The following is a 24,673-nucleotide window of genomic DNA, read 5'->3' as shown; positions in this document are numbered from 1 at the left end:
CATCATGGTTCTAACAACTGTGTGAAGGCAAGAGCTATATGAATGGCCAGTCTCCTCAATAGCCACCCACATCTAAAGAGAGGTTCAATGTTACCTGCTAATCAAAGCAGGTAACGGTAGAGACTTTCCAGGAAAATTCTAATTATGTTATGCTGATCACGTAAGATTATAATACAGAGAGGTGGAGTACAGGGAAAGACATTATTGAAAATTTTAGGACCACCAGGTAGTTTTCTCTGAGCCAATGCAATGAGCAGCCCAGCAGGTCAATAACACATTCAAAGATCAAGTGGTTGCTTCAATCCCCATGCTGCAGGTGAGGCCATGATAAAAGAGCACAGCATTTCTCTTCCTCTCTTCAGGAAAGCACTGCAGATTCACAGCCATCCTCTCCACGCAGTAAGGAACAATGTTTTATAGTAAATAATCCAGTCAAGTACAGTATCTGCAGAACTAAGTTTAATTTCAAGCACTGCAAATATCACAGAATGGATGAATGCTGCTACTAAGATAAAATGTAAAAGAGAAATTCTTCCTAAATAGAGTATTTGTGCACACACAGAAGGCATTCTGCTCAGCTGTTTGGATATGAACAGCATACAATAAGGACACAAATCAGATGCAAAAGTCAGACTTTTTTCAGTTCCTGCTGATCAGCCACATGTGGCTCAAGTGTGCCAGCTGGACTAGCTGCCATTCTGAGCTCCATAACCCCCCACAGGCTTTGTCAAGAGAGCCAAGACTTCAACCAAACAAGATTTTTTAGTTGATTCCCTGGACCAGATGTGTAAAATAGCAACCTCTTCACTTCTGAACACCTAAAAGTTCCTTTTTCTCTGTTCCATTGTTTCAGCTGAAGAAGGACAACAGAAGCACTACTCTCTTTGGGATGGCATGATCAAAATGAGGAAAAGCAATAGGACTCATGAAAACTTGTACCTTACACTAGTAGTGGTAGGTAAAGATAAACACATCAAGTACAATGTTAATATCATGGAAAACATCCACATAAGAAACAACCTCAGCTTTAGGTCACCAGAAATATGTGATACAGGATTAAGAGTGTTATTGTATGAACAGGGGACCTCTGGAGCTTTTGTCAACATAAGTACTTACACTTTAGTGTACTTACACTTTCAGAATTTCACCTAAAAATTCTCATTGCATGTAGAAGCATTACTTAATTCAACCCCCCAAATCCAAAGTTAAATGAATGATTCTTTTAAAAAAGACTTGAAGTACTTTTATGTGATGAGTTATTTTCCTTAATGTCCTTTGCCTATTTATTGCTGTACATTGGAGGTGATACCTGCCTTGGCACAAGAATTTTTTACAGTGAGTAAGAGTTTAGCTGCCCATAGAGCTGGTCAATGATTTAAACATTCCAGAGAGGAAGTATTTGTTGTCTCACTCTATGCAGCTGTGCTTCTATGTTAATTTACTTACTTGGTGTTAGCTGTGAATGCTAGCTTAGAAGTTTAGGTTATTGTGTAATTACAAATACTGTAAATGTGAATGAAGATTTTTTTGGTGCTTTGGGACACAATTTGGGAGGATGACTGGCCATATACTAAGAAGGAACCCAATGGAAAGGTGGGAACAGAAGCCCCAGCACTCTCAATCTTATATTCTCTGCTCTAATTTAACTTGCTTTACCTCACTCCTCCTAATGCAAATAAAAGGCATTTGTATGACCCTCAACAACTAACATAACTGGTTAATCACTGTAACATGATCTTATAAAACTACTAATTTTATTTTTTTCTAATAATAATACAGTAGAGAATCAGTCAATGCTTACCTGTGCATTCAGAGGAGAACGTGAAGCCTGTAGTATGATATATCTGGCTATTATAGCAATCACTTTGCCAAAACACACTTTTTTTTTCCCTAATCTTTAGAACAGCTCCCTCTTCTGGCATCCTCTGCTTATACTGTATTTAAGTAGCATACTTCATTCCTTACCAATTTTTAATTCTGTTTGGTTCCCAACACTTAACAAACCCAGTTTCATTGTTAAAAGTTTTCACTGTTCAGTACAGCTGTGAAGCAAAATACAGCTTTTGAAAGGATGACTAATTCTTATCAAGTATTTATCTAAGATTATCCATAGATTTTACTATCTTTTGAAAGTATCCCAATAACAACCAAGAATCCACACATGGAGACTAGATGGCCAGTTCAGGGGTCACATTTGCAGGATCACTGAATTTGGAAGGGATCATCTAAGATGTGAGTCCAGCTCCTCCCTGCTCATGCAGAGTCAGAGGAGGCTGCACACACATTGAAGTCTTTATTATCTTCACAGCTGGAGATTCACATCTCAGGGCAGCCACCTAACTCCTCAGTAGGCAGAAATACTCATGGTGCCATCCCTACCCTCTGGTTCTACAAACTACCCAGAAATTTATGCTCCTTCCTTCGGCATCTGAATTAGCTGCTTAATCAGGCTGGGTGAAATTGGGCCTTAGAGTCCCTTTCTGAATGAGGTGTCATGTCATTGGACTCAGTTTGACTACCCCCTCACCTCCCCCTCCACCAAAGAAAACCCATCAAATCACCAAGACAAAGTAAACAAACAAACAAACACCCTCCAACCCAAACTTCCTAAGGGCTCTCATAATCCTGCTAGTAGTGACAAAACTGCAGAGAACATGAGGACAGACTTTTTTTCCTGGATGATGCTCTGGTACTATTCTTTCAAATAAGAACAACCAACCACAAAACCAGAAAGAGGAAAAAACTGCCTAATGCATTCAGACAGAACAGGTTCTCACCTTTGTTCACAGAATTGCTGCTGGAGCTCAGTCAGTGCCTTTAGGCACAAAATACACATGACCCAGAACACCCCTTGCCCAGGAGGTAAGAAATCTATTTTCCTCCTAATATGTCTGTCCATTGCCAGCAACATTCCCTTTCCTCCAGCTGCATTTCAAAGGCAAATCATGAACACTGCTATGTGCTGGGGGAGGAGACCCTGGCTGCTGACTTGGAAAGCAGTGTCTGAGAAGATAAAGTATCTTCCCCGAGTAACTTCATGGTCTTGACTCCAAAATCAGATTTTGCCTCACATAAACAGTCTGACCCATCCACACGAGGTGCCAAGATTCCATGCAGGATTCCAGATTATATCCTGGCTAAGGCTGCCAAAAGCTACACACTGCAAGCTCATCTGCTGATACTGAGAGCCCTTAGTACATCTACTTCAGTTGTTGCAGACCAAGTTACAACAGGAAGATTTTGTACCAACAAGGGCATTCAATCGCATAAATTTTGTATGCCCATTCTAAAACCAACTTGAAGAGAATTAAACATGCTTTACACAGTTTGCTGAATGAGGAAATAGATGCTTTTACCCCTTGGTTTCGGTGGTGACAGTAGACCCTCCTGAAGAACAATTCATTCCAGTAACAGCTGAGCAGAGGGAAAAATTAATAACTTTCAAGAAACTGGTTTGGTAGGAGCCAAAGAAACAAAATACAGAGAAACTAAGCTTTAGGACTATACAATTAGTTTTATTGAGAAGTATTCTAACATAGTGATTCTTATTATAACTTTCCTTATGCAGGTGTTGAGGGTGATGACTCTTAAGTAAAACAGCAGGTGAAGACAAAGCCAGACAAGGTACAGAAAGCTTTTTAGAGTCCGTATGTTACAGTTAAAAATGGCAATTTAAAGATTTTAAAACTAACAGGAACTCTCACCTCAAGAGAGAGTATACTAAAGAGTTGTCATAATCCAGACAAATTGTTTGTTCTGCTTTCACAGCTAAAAAATAGTTCAGCAGTCATCAAGTGAAGCAGTATTGTTGATATAAGTACACGTAACTGCTCCTAAGAGATGAGAATCCAAATATGCAATTTCTGTTGTGCACAATCAATTCTTGACTCACAGAATTAGTTCAGAAGAAATATCTTTATACCTGAAAAAGGTGTGTGCTTAAGTCCTCATAGCCCTTAAACATCATCAAGTGACAGCATAAGTTGGTAAAACAGTAACATGATCCAAAAACCCAGCAGTGATTCAACTGCAAACAGGCAGATCAAGAAACTTGGCAAAGCATAGGGAATACTCTGAATGCAGGCCAGAGAACCAGATTCTGAAATTATTTCTGTATATTAATGAATGAAACTTGTGTAACATGATTTACCACAAAAAAAAAAAAAACCAACTATTTACATTATATATGTTTACCAAGTACAAGATTGTAAATTGCAAAATTGCCTTGTTTACAGCAACGGTAACACAAATGAGGAAGCCTGAAACAAAGGTATCCCAATGTACCCCTGCAATTAAATGCAAGAAAAACTTTGATGAAAAGCAAAATGTCATGAGCTAAACAGCACAGTGGTTTTAAAATTTGCATGTATTTACAAGACTAAATGTTTCATAAATACACAGGCACAAATAGATACTATTAAAACAGAAAAATATTCCATTACACTTTGTGGATTATGGTTTTCAATGAACACAAGACATGTTAAATATTGCTGTAGCAGATTTTGTATTTCACTGCTAATTTTACACTAAACAAACATTCTAAAAGTGAAAACAGTCCTTTGGGACACAAGAGGAAAAACAGTAATTCCTGTTCTTTCCATTGCACCTACGTATCCAGAAAACCACATACCTGATCCTCCATCTGGTACACACTTAATGTTACTCTCATGAGTAAATCTTATCAATTTTAACAGAAAAGAATTTATCTTCAGAAAGTCAAACAAGTATATGCATATACTCTAGACTGAGGAAAAACTGGACCTTCTACACAGTCATTACTTTAGTAGACACATTATTACTCCTATTCAGAGGTTTTGTGGACACAAGAAGAAATGCTATGAAACAAAGTGTGTATTAAACATTTCAATTAATACAGTAAAGCTTTATTAAAATTATAAGTTCACTCACACTGCCACTAACAAAAAAAATTAGCTTGTTGCAGTTAAATGAGATTAAATCCTGCTGCATGCTCTTTTTTTCAACTGCTTCAAGCACAGTGAGCTATCAGTTCTCAAGAGGCAGAATCCTGTTTCATTTTAAGTCATTGATTTCAGAGTAGAAGAATGTTTTGGAAGTATTTTTTTAAAAAAGTGGGGAGAGGGAGAAAGCTAAGTTGGACCTGAGAGGAATCCACACAAACCAAAAATAAATACACAGGATTTATTCTCAAATCTCCTGCAACAATTCAATTCCAGCAGAAGCTGAGAATTTTGTCACCTTTCTCAATACCCACCCACAACTCTGTTTGGTTTGACCACGTGTTAACAAAACCATATGCCTGAATTTCACTAGGACTGGAAAAGGATGTACCAGAGCAGTTTAATACACAGAACAGAGTAACAAATGCAGCAGGACCAACCACCTTCAGCTCAGATCACTCACACTTGCCTGTGCATGCTCTCTTTTTTTAAAGTCAGAGCTGCCCTTGTCTGAAGATTGCTTTCCTTGACTTGTGTACCAAGCTGTCCTTCTGCCCCTCTTTCCCCCATTCCATAAACAATCTCAACCATGGATACATGCCATTCAAGTGTGAAAATGGCTGGACTCCAGAAAGGCTCCACATTTAATACTCAGGAATTTACAAAAGCACAAGGGAAATGCTATCTAATCCTGATTTTTAGGTACATGAACATATTGACCAAATGTCCATATCTCTCCTAAGGCTGCGTTTTTTGCACTGTAGATAAGCCTTTCCTTGAAAGCTAAAAATGAGGCATGCAACAGCAGCAAAAAAACCTCACCATTTGTTTTATGAGAAGCAAAACTGCACTTTGTTATGCCAGGCCCCACTAAGCTCCCTGCCAGGCACAGCAAGAAGCTTGGGTAACTTTATTCACTACTGAATTTGGGCACCTAAAGTGAAGAGAGCATTATAGTGGTTGCTGAGGTCTTAAATTGTTTTTGCAGTGAGAGAACTTCCAGCTTATTACCAACATAATTCTGAAATACGAGCAAAACCATAAATCAGCTGCTTGCAAAAGACTGAAGACCATGACAGAAGTACACTGAATATTTCACTGATGTCTATTTCTGAACATCTATCTTAAGATGTTATTAACGAGTCTTCACAGAACTGTTCAGCAAGAAATCAGCTCCATGTAGTCCTGCCACTACATTTTTTTTTGCATTAAAAGTTTCCTGTGATGAATATGGAGACCATGCAATGTATGTGACTTGGTACATTTTGAACAGAATAATTACATGCCTTGCAGAGGTACCATGCCTTGGATGCCAATGTTTTACTTTTGTGCTCCTCTCCTACATATCTTTCCACTGATATAATCTAGCTTTACAGATTTACAGCCTCTACTATCACCCCAAACAGAAGGTGTCAGTCTGAAGACAGGTGAAAGCTCCAGAACTTGTGGGGAAAAGGAACTCTAAACTTAGCTGTTCAATTAAACCTTCCACAACTGAGAGAAAGCAGCAATTGAAAAGCATGAAATCAGGCTTATACCTCCAGAGAGGTACTGAAGAGATACTGCACAGTGTATTTGGTTTAAAAGGTCATTCCCCACAAAACAGGAACAACATGTACTCATAGATGGCTTCTTTTCAGTTAAGAAAAGAATTTAAACTTCACTGTCACTGGCTTAAGAAGTTACTATTCAGCTCCTGGAGGCAAAGGCATAAAATCACTATGCCCAAGGAAACTAACACAAAATATTCCATGGACCTTCCAAAACATTGAAAAAAAAAAAACCTGAAAAATTGGACCTGTGTTCTCTTTCACCACTAAAGACCAAGCTACACACAGTCCCATAAATGGCCACTAGGACCACTAACAGTGAACCAAAGTTGTGGACTCAGAAAAGTCATTATTTGTACCACTCATTCTAGGAGAAATAACAACAGTATCCAGAACATCCAAATAAACAAAAAAAATAAACATTAGAAATCTGCAAACTCTAAGGTGGTCAAAGAGTCACAGCTTGAGTGGGTTCATGATTTACTTTTGCTAAGATCAGGATTCCTACAGTTCATTGGTAGACTTCAACAAACTTAGAACTTCTCCATTAATTTTAACATATGCCAAAGGCAAGTTTAGAGCTCTCATTTTAAGACAGCCACATTTAAATATAATTAGGAGCTGTACAATACTCACTGAGTTCAAGAGAGTCAGCATTAAAATTCATGTGTAAAAATCTAAGTTAAAAAATTTTCATATTAAAAAACCCAAAACTAAAAGAAACAACTGGATCTAGAATTTCTCCTCAAATACTGTAACTTTCATCTGTCAGTTGGCACACAGCTGACATTGCAGTAACACTTCAAGGTGCAAGAGATAAATAGAAGAAGAGCAATGAAAACAAACAAAAGCCCACAACACTCTCAGTAAACCACCACCACGAAGAAAGTGAGTAAAACATCCTAATTTCTAAGTGCTGCCTTCTTGCACTGTTAAAAATAAAGGTAACAGTAGCAATCAAATGTAACAAAGAAATTTCACCACTGTAGTATTATTGAGTTATTGGCCACGTGCACGAGCCAGAATTTACCACTTAGACAGTGAGAATTTTGAAAATAGAACTGGACATACTCCTTTCAATCAACAAACTTCTAGACTCAAACACAAAAAAAAGACCCTTACCAGGAATAATCATGAACAAGAGCCTGGGTAGATTTTTACTTTCATCTTTTGAGAGGTCTTTCCAGGGCCCACACTTTAAGACATGGGTAGCAGCTCCACAACAGTAGATAAATTCTTCATGTAAGGGCACTGGCTCTTCTGACCTCATGTTTGCTGTTGAGCAGAATAAGATACTGTTATAACAGGTCAATACTTACAGAGCTGTCTTTTTGTCACTATGCCTTGCCCCAGAATAACTGCAAAAAAACCCAGCCAAACCACCCCTCCCCCAACAGCTGTCATTTCCAGCAATATAAGGCCCAGTTCAGTATTTGATATTTGAAGGGGCTGGAGAAGGTGATACATGTTGCTACTATATGAGAGAAAGCATCATCTTTCAGTTTCTGTCTCAGAAATACACAATGGTGAACTGGACAAGAAGCTCTATTCTACCTTAAAGGCAAATATTTTAAATTTCTTGTTCATACTTGTCCTGATTAAACTATACAGACATGAGATAGAAGGAAATGTGTAAGTGTTGAAGGTCTGAGCAAGTGATAGATGGAGGTTTAAGTGAAAAAGGGGGAATCCTGCAGCTCTGTAATATAGGGCCTGAATTCAGTGGTCCAGTGTGGGGATGTGATGAAGGCATGATGGGTGTTGCTTGTAATTTTGGGGGAACAGATGGAAATTTTGTATGAATAATGCATGATGTGTTGTAGTATGTTGATGATATGGGGATAAGGGGTGGAATGTCCTGGGGTGATGTTATGATGCTTGTATCCCCATTCATTTGTTCTGTGCCTTTAAGACCGGCTCTGAAGAGTGGAAGTTTTGTTTGGGTTTCCCTTATTCAGGGACACAGAGATGAGCAGTACATAGGGCTGTTTTTCACTTCTTGCTTCAGCTTGCTGCTTTGCTTGCTCCCTTTTCTGCTCTTGCTTCTGCTCTGCTTTGGCCTCTGCTTATTAGCTAGTTTAGCTAAACAGTCCACATTCCTTCCTGGACTGTTTCTCCTCTCCTGTTCCTGTGACCATCTCGAACCTGCTCCGGACTGGGACTGGGAACACCGAGGGTTTGCACCGTTCGGCTGCAGCAGCTGCCCCAGCGCCGGAGGGACTGAGAACAGAGCAACCACCCCCGAAAGAGACTTTCTGATTTTGTCATCTTTCTCAGAGCGGTGTCATCGGGTATTGTTCATTTTGTGTGCTGGGGGGTGCTGTGCCAGTCAAATAAACAGGTTCTTTCCGCCTCTCTCCAAGGAATTTTTTTCCCAAACCGGTTGGGGGCAGGGGCCGTGTGGGTTTTGCTTTCTGGAGGGGCCCTCCTTTGCAGATTCTTTAACAAATTTGCCCTAAACCAGGACAATATCAATTGAGAAGCCAAAAATAATGGGAATATCTGTCATTTGCTGACCTCCCTGAATTCTGTGGTAACCTGAAAAGCGAAATATTAGGACATTGTTGCACAGTATTGTATAAGGCACTGGAACTGTCAACTTCTTTACATGCAGAAATAACTGCTCTACCTGTGATATTTTGGTTGTTGCAGGCACCCATCAGTAATCAAGGAAACACCAATAGCAAGTCCTCATGAACAGAATAATAATTTGCCCTAAACCAGGACAATACTGTCCACTAAGAAAATTAATCTGAAAGCTGTTTGAAGGCAAGCAAATGAAAAAATACCAAAAATAACTAGTGCTTGAATGTCCTTGCAAGTTCTTTAACTCTCAAAAGCATAGTTAAAAATAACATTATGTTTTCAACTATTTTTGCTTAGTGAAAAAGGACTATTCATTTTTGAGTACAAGGACACAAATTTCCTAGTCAGTTTGTGAAATTTCTATTTCCTAGTCAGGTTGTGAAATTTCAGGCATGTAAACCAAAGCCTGAAAGATCTACAAGGTCTGCTGCACTATCAAGTGGGAGGCACTACCCTCACTAATAGTCACTGAAAAATTCTCAGTGCTACACAACTTAAAAGGAACAGATCTGACTCAAATTTTAAGTAATCACACTTGACAAAATTAGAAAAGTACACTTGAATAAACAATATTTCTTTACTTTTGCAAATTTTAATCTGAGGTTTTGAAAGGTTTAATATAAAGAACAATCAATGCAGAAAAGACAGAACATGTTTTGTTTTGAACTAACAAGTAGCACCATGAACAAACCTGAATATAGTACAAACAGAAAACACTTTTGGAGGGAAGGGAGAAGTGTTCTTTAATCACAGAATCACAGAATCACAGAAGTTCAAGACTGGAAGAGACCTATAAGATCATCAAGTCCAGTCGATGTTCTAACTGTTCAACTAGATCATGGCAGCAAGTGCCACATCCAGTCTTTTTTTGAATTCTTCAAGGGATGATGACTCCACCACCTCACTGGGTAAATGATTCCAGTATCTGACCACTCTTTCTGTGAAATATTTCCTTCTTAATTCTAACTTACATCTCGCTTGACGCAGCTTGAGACTGTGTCCTCTTGTCCTGTCTGTTGTTGCCTAGAGAAAGAGGCCGACCCCCAGCTCACCACAGCCACCCTTCAGGAAGTTGTAGAGAGCGATGAGGTCACCCCTGAGTCTCCTTTTCTCCAGGCTGAACACCCCCAGCTCCCTCAGTCGCTCTTCATATGGCTTGTGTTCCAAGCCCCTTATTAGTCTCGTTGCCCTCCTCTGGACACGCTCAAGTAACTCGATGTCCCTCCTAAAGTGAGGGGCCCAGAACTGGATACAGTACTCCAAGTGAGGCCACACCAGTGCCGAGTACAGGGGAAGAATGACAGAATGACCTCTCTGCTCCTGCTGGCCACTCCATTTCTGATACTGGCCAGGATGGCATTGGCCCTCTTGGCTACCTGGGCACACTGCTGGCTCATATTTAATCGACTGTCAACCAGCACCCCCAGGTCCCTTTCCACCTGGGCACTATCCAGCCACTCCATCCCCAGCTTGTATCGGTACAGGGGGTTATTGTGGCCGAAGTGCAGTACTCGGCACTTGGACTTATTGAAGTTCATCCCGTTTGATTCTGCCCATGCGTCTAACCTTTCCAAGTCTCTCTGGAGAGCCCTACACCCCTCTGGCAGATCTACACTCTTTCCCAATTTAGTGTCATCAGCGAATTTACTAATAAAAGACTCTAAGCCCTCATCCATATCGTCAATAAAAATATTGAACAGAACTGGCCAATGCTGCCAATTACAGCAAAATTCTCTGGATGAAACCTTGTACCCCCATCTGCCCACTTCACCCCAGCATCCCCAAAAAGTTCTTTTAATGATTATGTAGACACCTTTACTACTTCACTGTTTGCCATGTTATTATCTAACTTGTAGTGACTGAAATCTAAGTAAAGTCATTTTTGCCAAACTATAAAGAGGCACATTTTAATGCATTATCCCTGCTTGTATTTCTTCATTATTTACAGGTGAAAGAAGCCAAGAACAGTTTCAACAAAGAAATCCAGTTACATCAACAACCACAGTAAACATAAGTTGTCACTCCTTTTCTGAGGTGTTTACAATCCAAGAAGCAAAAGTAACTAGTTCTTACCCAAGAAAGTAGGTTTTGGACAAAGTTTCTGATCATGATCACAACCAATAAAATCTGTTGCATATTTTCATTCTGAATTGATTTCACATAACAAATCTAAATGGAACAACTTTTCATTCAAAGGAAGTATTTGCAACATTAAGGTCAGAAGTTAAGCAATGAGAACAGAAAACTCAGCAATACATTTTGGACTGGCACAGGAGGATTTTCAGGTTCACACAGACCTGTTGTTGTGGCTTTGGTCCAGTCTTTAACTTAACTCATAATTTCAAAAACACACAGTGTTGCAGTACGTGAAAGGACGACTGCACACCAGAGAAGAAGAAATGGTTATTTGAAAAACTGCTTGTCTGAGACAATCCCATTTGGCTTCTTTGTATTAACTCTATGCAGTGTCTGAGGGATTTTTTTTTATTTATTGTTAAGTTTTAATTCACAACTTTACGGCCTTTGGTAATAAAAATGGACAGAAGAGAAAAACAGGGGAAATATAGTGGATATTCTCCCAGAATACTATTCAGACCTGTTTCAAGAAGAAATCAATAATAGCCAAAAATACCTTTGGATCTCCTTCCTCCTTCCTAAATGAAGCTTTGAAGAACAGTATTTCTATTTCAGGCATCTATTTTTGGCACAAATTGCCTGCATTTCCCCTAGAAATATCATAAGACAGTCTATCAATTTCCAAACAGATTTAACAGGCAGAGGTTTCGAGAGATGAGGCTCCTACTGGCTCTCTCAGCCCACAGAGAGAGCACAGCTTGTGCCACAGCAGCTCCAAGAATGTTAAGCAGACAGAAGGACAAACTTGACTGGTGGGAGTTTCACAAGTTATCAAGGAGAAAGGTAACAAGACTCAAAGAGATGCATCTACCTAAGAAACCAGACATTATTACATCCAATAAGTATTTTCTTCCTTCTCTTCAACCCCTGCACATAAACTCTCTAACCTAATGTAGGAAAAGTATTACAAGAAATTCAGCTTCTGTCAAGAATGCTTAATCTAGTGTAAAAATTTCTGTTAGACTATTGAAATATTCGATTCACAGGGCGTTAGCTCCAGATTAACACACCCTTAATGTGGGTGTCTACCACAAAACAAACTCCTGTTACAGGATACAAAGCCTTAGGTGTCACTACATGAACTGATTAGGGGAATAACTGTGGGATCAGTTTCTTGGTTGCCACCTCCAGATTAGAAAAATCCTCTCCTGGCTAACAAAGACCATAGTAAAAACATATGAAGACATGCAGGTGCACCTGCAAACCAACACATGTATTCAGGTGTCTCCCTACTGATCCAGAAGCCACCTGCAGTCATTTTTTCTGACAGGAGTACCTGGAAATAGAGGTATCCACAAAGGGCAGATTACCTCTGCCATAAGACCAATTCTTTTCATCTTTGGTTCAACTGACTCCAAAGTAAAATGCTGATAGTAAAGCTAAGTGAACTTTGCAAGCATCGGGATAATTATTTATGCCTCTTTCCTGAGAACATATTTTAACTGCTCCATCCTACACTATTACTTGGACTTGACATTTTATTTCAAAGATAACTTGGAAATAACAAAATTTGATCGACACTTAAAGAGTGCTCAATAAAAGAGTTATCACAAACTCAGACAAGCACCATGTAATGTAATCAGAGTAATTAAATGGATATCTGGCATATAAACTATTCAATCACAAGACAGGACAAACAGGTTGGTGTACCTATTCTGAAGCAAGATGCTGTAGTGAAACATGTAATCATAACCACAAGGGCAAAGGTAACTTGCATAAAACAATGGAGAAACCAAAATAAAGGAGAAAGAACAACTGCAGCAGATTTGACATAAAAGGTTCCACAAAATCATAAGAGACACACCCCAAGGTGCTCATGGTAAAGGCTACTGTGAGGCCACTCTCTATCCTTTCTGGTAAGTTACAATGACATTGGAAAAAGCTACTCAGGAGAGTGGTAGAATTCCTGGAAGCGTTAAAAAATGTGTACATGTGGCCCTTGGGGACATGGTTTAGTGATGAACATTGAAGTACTGGGTTAACAGTCAGACTCTATGATCTTAGAGCTCTTTTTCAACCTTAACAATTCTATGATTGGAAAACATGTCTGGAAACTGCAAAAAAAGGCAACCATCGTGGTTAGAGTGTCCAGGGAGCTCTAGGCCAGTCAACCTCATCTTAGTTCACAGAAAGTTGTAAAAAAATAAAATAAAATAAATCCCACTCAAAGTTGTACCCAAGAACATGAAACAAGCATTAATGTACCAATGATGTCTTTCAAGTGGCAATAATGTCCAATGTCTCCACTGAACACCTGCACACAGGACAGGAGCCACTCTCAGAAGGGTCCTGCAAAATGTCAGGGGGAGGAAGAAGACAAGCCAGCTGAAACACTGGAGGGCAAGGCTGCTATCCAAATGGATCCTGACAGGCTGGAAAGGTGGGAACTACATGAAAGCCAAGGGCAAATAGAAAGTCCTGCACCAAGAGTTCAGCAACCCAATGCAGCAATAGACTGGGGGCTCAAAGGCTAGGAAGTGGCTTTCTAAAAAAAGACACAAATTATTAGAAAGCTGAAAATGAGCCAGTAATGAGCCCCTGTAACCATCAAGCTCGAGTGTATACAAGGCTGCACAAGGAATAGCCTGCAATCTTGGAATGTTTGTATCTCCTGCTGCTTGGCAATGGAAAGACTGCATGTGGAGAACTGTGTCTAGTTTTGGACTCCTCAGACAAACAAGACATCAATGTATTAGAGAAAGCCAATTAGATGATATGGATGCTGAAGCATGTGATGTATGTCCAAAGGACAAGGAAAAATAGTCAAAAGTTGCAGAGAAGGAAATTCCAATAGTAAAGGTTTCCCCTACATGCACAATTAGGACTATGAAATAATGCAAGTTGCCCTGAAAGGCAGGACAGCCCCCAACTGGACAATGCTTTCAGCAACATGACCTGCTTTGACCTCTTTGAGAAAGGACCTGAACTACATGTTAGGGATAACCTACAAAGTTGGATGCGTGTAAATTCATGAGACTGGACTAGATACACCATAAAGTGTCTATTGCAAGGATACTGTTTATCAAAAACCAGTGTAAATCATTGGAGGTCTTGATGGTTAAGGATGAAAAGGTATATAAAATCATAGCTATTCTCCAGCAGAAAAGGCAAGAAAGAGCACCCAAGGCACTATAGGTAGTTCTGGCTCAACTGACTCCACAGGAAAAATCACAGGAGCATGTATTGTGTAAGTTCCTCTGATCACATAAAAACAGAATAAGAGACCAGTCTGCCATGAGCAAACCATACTAAGCAATGCAACTGCCCTAAATTATAAAATACCTGGCCACAAGAACGAAAGAAAATATGTAAATGTAATGCACACCGCCTTATTAAGAATTTTGGCACTGTCTCCCACTGCATTCTCTTTTCTAGGCCAAGGAAATGCAGGCTGAATAAACTGACTTGCACAGTTTGAAAAGTAACTGAACAAGCTTAAAAGATAATCAACTACTGTCTGCCAGCTGTCAAGTAATCTTGGGTCAATACTGGTACCTACAAAACTCAGGATTTTCATCAGAAACGTACCTCCAACACTGAGCCCAGCTCTGTTCAAGCCCCCCACATCAAGAACACAAGGAAACTTGGAAGGGTCAAGTAAATAACTAGGCTAGAGGAAAAGCTTTGTGAACTGTGCTTTTTCAGTCTCCCATGCTGCAATCAAACTGCAACCTAGAGCCATTTGACGGAGACCAGCAAAAGCAGCACAGCCAAACCTTTCTTTGCAATGGAAGATGGTAAAACAAGAGGCAACAGCCACAAGTTGTGTCTTGACACCCCAAGGCATCATAAAAAACTAGTTGCTAAGAAGGCAATGGATGCTGGTTAGCAAGACAGCAGAATGTTTCTTGGAGGTTTTTAAGACTCAGCTGGACAAAACATAATTTTGATCTCAACAGAAAGCCAGACTAAGTTTTCTCCAGAGTTTTCCACAAATCAACACTTTACAATTCTTATGGCCCTAAAACAGCAGAAAAAAAAAAAAAAAAGCAGGAAATAAAACAAGGATCTCAAAATATAGGAAACTAAAGTAGATGTATTCTATTGATTAGCTGTACCAGGTTAGACAAAAAAGAAACCCTGCCCTAATAGGTGATTTTATGTGACTGAATTCAACACTAGAATGTAAAAGAATAACTGGAAAAACAGCAAGATTCCTTCAGCTGCCTTCTACACTAAGGCTCTGACAATTTCTACATTACTCCCACAGGAGAATCATCCAGACGTGATGTAAGCTCTTTGATCTGCAGACTGGAACCTACATGCTCATAGCTAGGAACTAGAAAGGGACAGAGCGACCTGGTAAGAAAACTGCAAAGAGAGGAACAAGGGAAGTGGGGATTTTGTGATGTGAGAGATGAGCTATGACATGACACACGATGCCCAGATCTCATCAAAGATTTATCTGGACAAACAACAAACAATGGATGCCAGATTTTCTCAGGGAAAACAATAAACACAGGCCAAAGGCTTTGCAAGCCGTTGTGACATCAGTCACAAATCTTGACCAATTCTGTGTAAGAAAAGCAGCAGCAGCAGCCAGTAGCACATAAAAATGAAACATTTCTCATTGTACTTTCCAGCGCAATTCTCTGTCAAAGTCGTATACAAGTCCCTTTCACGCTAGCTCTGAATTAGTAAATAAAAACTGTTAGGCATTATTTGTAAAAATGAACAAAGTTAAAAAATTTACACTGCAGACACATCAATCGAAGCAACATAGTTATACAAAATAACAGTGCTTTCCTCTAAAACCAATGAAGTAATTAGGAAGCCTTGTTTTTAGCGATCACTTGAGCTAGCAATACAAGGCCTTCACTTTGTTTTGTTCCTGTGTCATTCCCCCATGCCACTCCCTCAAGGAGTAAAACTGCTGGGAGAATTTCACTGAAGACTGTATAAAAATATCAGTCACACATGTGGAAATGGGGTACATATTACTCATGTTTAGGGTTGTAATGATAACAAGCTGAAGTGCAAAATGAAAACTGGTATCTCTTCTCAAGTCTGAAGCTAGTTCAGAGACAACATATGGGGGACTGTGCATAGACCTAAGACGGGAGAAACCTCGTCTGAAGAACTGGATCTACCTGCAAGACCTTGTAACATGATACTACCATTAATAATCTTGTAGCAATGACCAAGAAAGTGTGCACAGTCCCGCTGTTACAGATGCAGGGAAAATAGCTTCTGGGTATCCATTTTCTACCAGACAAGGTGTACATATCACTGCTAAACATTATAAATGCAATTATGGAGACAGCTATTCATCAAAGCAGGACAGGACTCACAAATCAAAAAATTGTTAGCTTAGAAAGATCCATTTGAAGACTCAAATCAGGAACAAATGCATTTTCCACCAACCTTATTCCAAAAAGGTGCTTTGCTCTGAAATGATTTCAAAGAGTTTTGGAGTTAGGGAATCAAGAAATCAGAAAACATTTTCAGATCCTACAATGATACATTGGCCTGGCACAAAATTATTCAACAGATAAGATGATCTAAACCCTGGGAAAATGGATTAGGAAAGCCCATCACAACCTGCAACCAATCTTTGTATGTCACTGCGAGTTTTAGCTTTGAAAAGTTCAGCATGTACTAATGACTTAAAAAAAAAAAAGAGCTTCTGCTAATTATCATAATGGAACTACTACAGTACTCTTGGCCTTGACTTCCTCGCTACTCTCAAGAAGGTGAAAAAGCAAATGAAAGACTTCCATGGGGATCAGGCACACTCATGAACCTTTATGGAGCCTTTATGAAAGCAGCCACACCTCTGAAAGCATCCACTGGTGGTCTACAGCACTTGACACCGCAAGCAGATATGTTTCACTACAGCTCTGGCAACATCGCTCTAAGTTTGATCTGGTCTCTTTCTCCTATGGCAATCACAGACCTTCAGCTTAACAAAGGTCACAAAACCTCAGTTATGCTTGCCCAGTGCTCCAAGAGCAGAGTCCATGTCCTTTGTTACCAGCTAGATCAAAGCTCCTCCATTTGCTATCACAGTTTAACACTTGGTTAGAAACACAGAACACAGAGCACTGGAGTGAGAGCGAGCATGGAGGAAACCCTGGGAAGTTACTCTGGTGTGGCCGAGGGTTGCCGAGGCTTCACACAATACCAGACACCTCAAATGTATGCAAAGGTATAAAGACATGACTTTCTAAAAGTGGATTTCAGGATACAGTGGAAGAGGTCCTACATATCATGTCTTGCTATTCTATTTAATCACAACAAGATGGTAACTTTCACTTTTTCAAAAGTGAACTGTTTGTGAACTGTTGAGAGCTACCAACATGAAAATGACCCTAAACAAGTACAAGTTTTTTATCTTGGTTTGTTTTTTCCTTAAGTAACTTCATAAGCAAAATTAAGGTTGGGAATCCCACAGATTACAAGAAAGTGGTAGCTATTCTCCCAGCAAATTCCCAATTTCCCAGTCAGTGCAGGCCTGATGATAAAACTAAGAATGTCCACGACCTAAAATGAAATGAGCAAGAAAGCTGCTGCTTAAAGAAACAAATCTACACTAGGCAGTAATGATAGTTTCATTTGCATGAAAGCAAATAGGATGGCTTCATTTGGTGTAGTATGAAGCATTTTCCAGAACAGAAAGTGGGGTTTTGGGAAACCTTCTAGTCTTAAAGGTAGAAAAAGCTGCTCATTTGTACGCAGTACTGAAATTTATCAGTGAAATAAAGTAACTTTCAAAGATCTCTGTCCCTCCAAATACTGCATTAAAGTACTGGATCCAGAGAAAAAACAGGGCTTTTAAAACTGAAATCTCACAGGGGAATAAACAGAAGGTAGTAGGCATGAATAACATGTAGGTATAATAAATATACTTTATATTCTGAGACTAAACTGCAATGTTAGCAAAAGACCACAGTCAAATAGAGTATCTACGTGAAAGAACATAAAAAGTTGCTGCTGAAGTACAATGTCTACATGGTAAGAAAGGTTTCCAGGGAAAAAACAAAACTATGCCAGGTCTCTTCTGACCAACAAATTTCAAAGACAGCAGACTCATGTCAAGAGTATCTTGTAAATAGACTCTCCCAGAAAATCAAAGGGAGAATGGATAGCATGAAAAAAAATTGTCACAAATATAGTAAAGTTTGCAAAGTATGCAACTTGTTTATTAGAATTTTGTGGAACATCAGTATTTTGGGAGGCAGTGGGCAAAACTGAAATGCAACACCACGATTGAAGACTGGGTTAAAACTTGCCTGAAGTTAGAGGTGGGAATGTTACACTTCATGAACAAGAACCCATCATGCTTATGTTTGGATAGAGAAGAAACATCCCTGGCCTTTAAACTTCAATACAAATCACCACACAAACCAAAGCATGTTCAAAAGTGAAGAAATGTGAATTATGGGGAAGAAGACATGGCCTTTCACAGGATATTGCTTTTAAGGAGAGAGAAAAATATCAAAATATGGTGCAAAAAAAAAATTTAAAAAAGAGTGAAGGTACAGGTTATCAAGGACACATGGACAAGAAGAAACTGAAGATAGCATTGAGAGAGAGGAAATATTCATGCAAATAAGCCTGCTTGTGGTCTAAGAGTTTGAGGAAAAAACACTTGCTCACTAAACAAAGATGATGCTTCTTTACCATGTGGTTCCTACTATCCCTAAGGAAAATGAGAACTTTTCAAAAGAAAAAAAAAAAAACACCAAAAAACTTTTTGGCTCTTCAACCATATGTTCTGTACTCGTATTTTTTCTCCTACATCAAAAGAACTACAGGTCCCACATTTCTGTTGGACAGATGTTTAAGTAATACAGGTAACCTGCCCAACATTCAATGAAACATAAAAAAAACCATAGTTCCCAGAAGTTAAGTATTTGAAGAAACATTCATCTTTCAGCAGCAATAATAACAGGCAAAAAAGCAGAAAAAAGCAAATCTCTTTCCCCTTATGTTTGATAACTCTTTCTCCACCTCCTATCACAGATTAAGATTCACCACTTCATGGAGAGCACTACTCTTCCTTTTGTCTTGTCAAGTAATGCAAAGTTCAAAGAGCATAAGCAGATTTCAAATTAAAAAGAAAATAAAGTCCACAAGTACAATCAGCATCACACTGCCCTTGATCTGGTTTCCCCCATCTTTTCCTATGCTGCTCAGCATAAATCCTCATGCAGAAGTATCCCTTATTTCTTTCTTTCTTCCATATTTCCAGGTTAGTTATTCTCCTTTAACCAAAAATATGCTCCAAATTCTAAACACCGTTTTCTTCTCATTTATTATTTCAACTTGTGTGTGTTCTTACGTCAACTGTTTATCCCACCTTCAGCTTAGCTCTCCAGCTGCTGCTGGTTTTCTTCCTTTCTAATGAGGACAAAAAAGAATTAGTCAAAATCCCATCAACTTGTGGTAGACCAACTTACTAGTCACAGCTGCATTCTCAGTAACCTCTCAACCCAGCTGTCCATTCTGATATCATCCACTCACCCAAACAAGTTAGGAAGGCACTGCAAGCAGAGATATGAAAGCAAACTGTACAGAGCTCTGTGCAAAGGACACAGAGGTCAAACAGGAGAAGGAAGCAATGATCAGAGGACACGAATAACAGCAGCATCAGATCCCTTTCCAAGTCACTACAGCAATGTAACTGTCTGTACCACTGATGTGAGGCCTGGAGTCCGAGTCCTTCCCAGGAAGAAGCACTGGCCCTGCCCATCAGGAGGGCAGGGCAGGGAACTGAACAGCCAGGCTGGACACAGTGGAGCAGGAGCCGGAAGGTTTCTCCAGAGCCACTGCTGCAGGAAGGCCTACACATCGCAGAGCTCTGACATACACACCTACAGCTCCAGTCACAAGAGGATCCAAAGACAATTCACCATGCTGGGAAAACTGCAGCTTGCTCCTCACCACACCAGGAAACTTTCTAGTTACTCTATTACAGCATTTTGCACAAGAGCCCAGCTCCTCCCATCAAGATAACTCTGCTAAATCCTGATAACTCATGACTTTGAACAAATACATACAAGAACAAAGCCTGTGCTCATCACAGCTTCAAATAAAAATCTAGTTATCGCCTGATACTCATTCCAAATTTCAGACTCTGCAAAAAGTCTGTATCGCAAGTGATTTGTTTTTTTTTTTTTCAAACTAAAGATTTGAATAAATAATTGCTCTAAACAAAAGACAATGGGAACAGAATCTAAACAGAAGCTAGAGATGAGATGGAAAACAGAAAGAACCAAGTGAACAGCATGGTAGCAGCAGGAGGAAGCAAAAATAGAAGAAAGAAACAAGGATAATGATGAAAGAAACCCTGCCAAACCTGAAGTTGTAGCATCACTGGTTAGACATTGTTCTGGCACATCAGGATTACCTAACATATGGTAACGAGGTGCTGTCACACTACATGAGGTGGTTGTGCAACCCCATCGAGCTAAACAAGCAGTTCTCATTCATTTCACCAGTGACTATATACTCAGGCTTGTGTTTAGTGTGAAAACTGCCGTTTGTTTCACACTTAATTGTTCTTTAAGCTCAAACATTTCGTATTACACGGTTTTTTCCTATTATGATTTTTTTTTACCAGAATAATTTACTTCCCCCAGTATAAGTTGTTTACAAGCCTCACAAGACATCTAAATGTCATCATTCAACATGTAAACTGGAATCCAGTGTTGTCAAACATTTCAGTGTCTACACAGCAGTTTGTCACTTGCAGAAAAAACAGTCACATTGCTATTAAGAGCATGCCTGAATTAAGTAAGGGAAAACTACCTGTCCTTCATATCCTGCAAACAGGTTTTCTGTACAAATGCATACATAGCATGCTCTAAAGCTGAAACCTTGAAATTCTAATACTCAATAAAAATAAGCTAGACAAAATTGGGACCACCCCTTTTTCCAGACAAAGTGCCCTCATTAAAACAAACCCCAAGAACAGGAAAATAAAGTTTCATTTAAAAGAAATCAAAGCTATCAACTAAAAAAAAACCAAAAAACAGCACTGAAAACAATACAATTAGGAAGCTGTAGGGTAAATTTTGTCAAATTTACTGACAAGTTCTTTGGCTTGGCCAGTCATATTGGAAATTTTGTTTTACCATTACACATACACAATTTATTGTAATTGTCCTTGTGAATCAAATGAAATAGATAATGCCATGTAGAAATAGCAGGAAGTGTGCCAAAAACTAACAGATGTTAGCGAGTTAGTGGATTTCTGGCCCACAGAACTACTTGAGGCTGGATGTTTGGAAAACCAGAGGTACCTATGAGTGAAAGGCAAGGATGTGTTGATGGAGAAATCCACAGTGGCTCTTTAAGACCTCAGCACATCTATTCCAGAAAGTTCCTGGACTGCACCTTACTGCAAGTTGAGTGGATACTCAGTGTGGAACTACATAAAGAAGAACCATACATGCTTGCCTGTTTCACAGGCATCGGCTTAGTGTACTGTCCAAGATCCATATTCACTGACTTTGACTGCTTTGACATAAACCTTGTAGTAATTCCATGATGGAAGGTATAAAGTCTTAGTGTCACCGCTTATCCAGGTCTGTAAACGTGTAAACTTCCCTCATCGACATCATAAGCAAATGTCACAAGAAAATAGGAAGCTGCAGTAATCACAATCAGTAACTGAAGGCTTCTAGTCCCTGAGGCACACAGAATACAGATTCACGTCCAGATTCTGACACAGGCCCATGCGGATGGACTCTCAGGCCTCAACTGGGCACCATAAGGTCCCAGAGGGCCAGGACTATTCAACACCTAAAAAAATAAGAGTCTGCATCACCCAAGTCATTCAAGGCTTTATTATTATAGTTAAGTGTCAAGAAAATAAGCTGTTTCTAAATTTTTGCAATGCAACAAAAAACTTACCACTAAGAAAGCTCTCAACAACTGTTATGCCTCAAATAGCCCTTCATCATTATCCTAATTTCTTTCACTGCACATTTCCATTCCAGCATTTACTTGTTTCCTGAACCTGCTGCTCACCCTGTCTGGCACAGGCATCTCTTCTCCTGTGTAGTAAATACAGGCATGGAGGTGGGTGATGACAGTGATGATGCCCCAGATGCAGCAGTGACAGCAAACCTGGCAGGTTTGGAAAGAGGGTGTGAGCCTGCAGGACGCCCTGCTTTTCCAAACCAGTATCTCCTCTACTAAAATATGCCTCTTTCTGCTTAAAAAAAAACCTCATCTCACTTCTAGCTTTTAAGAATTTATAATCTTATTTTCCTCTTTTCCTATTTATAGGCCCTTCAGGTCAGAGACTTTTCCCTCGTTTCTTGTTTTATAACACGCCATCAAGATAACAAGCATCACTCAGCTCTGAGAGATGCTTCCCAGGAATAAGCGCTAACACACAGAAATAAACACCACGAATAGCATCACCTCAGCTATTTTCTGGAAAAGGAGACACCACTTAGGACTCGTTTCATGAAGTCTCCTCCATGACAAAACAAGTCAAGGGAGCACGCACGAAGCGTTTCTTTCGGCATGGGATGTGTCAGTCCATCCTCAAGCAAACGCCTAGAGATCACCAGCGCTATTCGCTGCAACGGGTCCGTAACAGAGCTGACACCCAGCACAGCCGGGCTGGCGGCACCTCCCTGCTGGGCGAGGCTGCGGGTCAGCCCCGCACGGCGGCGGGGAGGGACGGCCCGCGGGCTCGGGGCGGCTCTCGGCCCCGGCACAGGGGAGGCAGGGGAGGGCAGGGCAGGGCCGCTGCGGCACTTACCTTCCCCGTTGGCAGGCTCTCCAGCTCCCGGCACGGCGGCGGCCGGCGCTGTCTCTGCCGACACCGGGCGGAAGCAGCGGGCGAGGAGGGGCCGGGCCGCTCCTTCCGCCGGGGCCGCGGGGCGCGCTGAGGGCGGGCCCGACCCGCCCCCCGCCGCCCGCCGCCCGCCGCCCGCGCCGTGAGGGTGGCGGCTGCGACCCCTCTGAGAGAGGGGACCAGCGTTACTACCCAGCCCTTCCTAGCCAGCCGTGCTCGCCCGGCCTCCGGCGCCCGCCGCCCGCTTGGGAATGGCAGGAGCAAGAGAAGAGGGAGGTCATCCCGGGACGCGCGTCTCGGGGCTTTCCTCCTGCCTGTCATTCACTCTTTCTCACAGGTCACGGTTTCTTTGGAAATTCTGGCAAAGGAGAAAATGAATAGGTAGTTTTGAAAGAGCAAAATAAGCTGGGGTGCCTAAAAAATGGCAGTGGAGGGGGTAGCGAAGTGCAGGCTTATCTTTCAGTATGTTTGAGGGCTGGAATTGTAGAATCACCAAGGTGGAGTAATCCGGTTCAACCATCAGTCCTCTGCTGCTGCTGCAACCCCAAAACCACTGAACCACATCAACCCGGCACCAGATCCAGACACCTCCTAAACACCCCCAATGGTAGCCTAATCCAATGCCTGACCACTCTAAAAGTGAATTTTTTTTTCTAGTATCTAATCTGGATCTCCCCAGTCTGTTTAAAGCCATTTCCTCTCACTGTAGTCATGGCAGAAGAGACCACCCCCTTCCTCACTATCACCTTCTGTCAGGTGGTTTTAGAGAGCAAAGAGGTCATCCCTTAGCTCTGTCAGCTTTTCCTCATAATACCTCATAATGTTTTCCGGACCTTTCATAAGCCTTGTTGCTCTTTGCTGAAAATACTCTAGCACATCAATGACCATTTTAAAATCAGGAGCCCAAAACTGAGCACGCTACTGGAGGTGCAGTCTCACCAGGGCCTAGTCTGGCTGGCAGCATTGTTCTTGATATGGGTCAAGATGCCATTGGCCTTCTTGGCCGCCTGGGCATGTTCCTGGCTCATTTTGAGCTGGCTGTCATCCAGCATCCCCAAGGATGTTTCCCTTAGCTGCATCTAAGTGAGGAAACTGGACCAGAGCACCTGGACTGTTGCAAGACACTAAAGTGCACACATTCCTCCCCACTTAATTTTTTTTTTTTTTTTAATGATGTTTTGAGGATCAACTTGCAAAAGAACACCGTGCAACTAGCAAGAGGACAGGAGGACATAGTCTTAAGTTGCACCAGGGGAAGTTTAGGTTGGACATTGGGAAGTAATTCTTTCCAGAAAGGATGATCAGACCTCAGAGTGAGCTGCCTGGGGAGGTGGTGGAGTTACCATCCCTGGAGGTGCTAAGGAAAGACAGGGCATGACACTCTGTGCCATGGCCAAGTTGACATGCTGCTGTTAGGTCATAGGTTGGACTCAATGATCTCAGAGGTCTTTTCCAAGCTAATTGATTCTGTGGTTCTGTGAAGATAATAAAAGTAGCGGTAATTTTTTTCCCTAAGCACCAGGAACCTGACACAGAGTCTTCATGCCTGCTGGGTAAGGTGTGAAAAGAGCGCAGAAAAAATGTAATGAATAAACTAAACCCCATGCTTATCAGAGAGGAGCTCAGGGAGGTTTTCATGCTAAAATGCTGCTTTCTGGGTAGAAATGTTGGAAGAGATGTTTCCAGTAAAAGCCAGGGTAGCAGGTAAATTGAATAGTAAAAAA

At 40.7% G+C, this 24,673-nt stretch overlaps 1 protein-coding gene across 1 annotated transcript in view; it reads right to left on the bottom strand.

The window, feature by feature from the left end:
• LDAH (lipid droplet associated hydrolase) overlaps positions 1–23,010 on the bottom strand; it is a 111,899-nt gene extending 88,889 nt beyond the window's left edge. Inside the window, exons 1-2 of the mRNA XM_058801935.1 lie at positions 22,914–23,010; positions 7,592–7,744 (exon numbers count right to left, since the gene is read on the bottom strand). Of these exons, the coding sequence (XP_058657918.1) occupies positions 7,592–7,739 (148 nt within the window). The 5' untranslated portion in view covers positions 7,740–7,744; positions 22,914–23,010. The remainder of the gene's footprint in view (positions 1–7,591; positions 7,745–22,913) is intronic.
• Positions 23,011–24,673: the final 1,663 nt, after the last annotated feature.

Source organism: Ammospiza caudacuta, chromosome 3 (assembly GCF_027887145.1).
Source record: "Ammospiza caudacuta isolate bAmmCau1 chromosome 3, bAmmCau1.pri, whole genome shotgun sequence".
NCBI lineage: Eukaryota > Metazoa > Chordata > Aves > Passeriformes > Passerellidae > Ammospiza > Ammospiza caudacuta.
The sequence above is the reverse complement of the archived record's forward strand: the minus strand, read 5'-3'. Positions and strand labels throughout refer to the sequence as shown.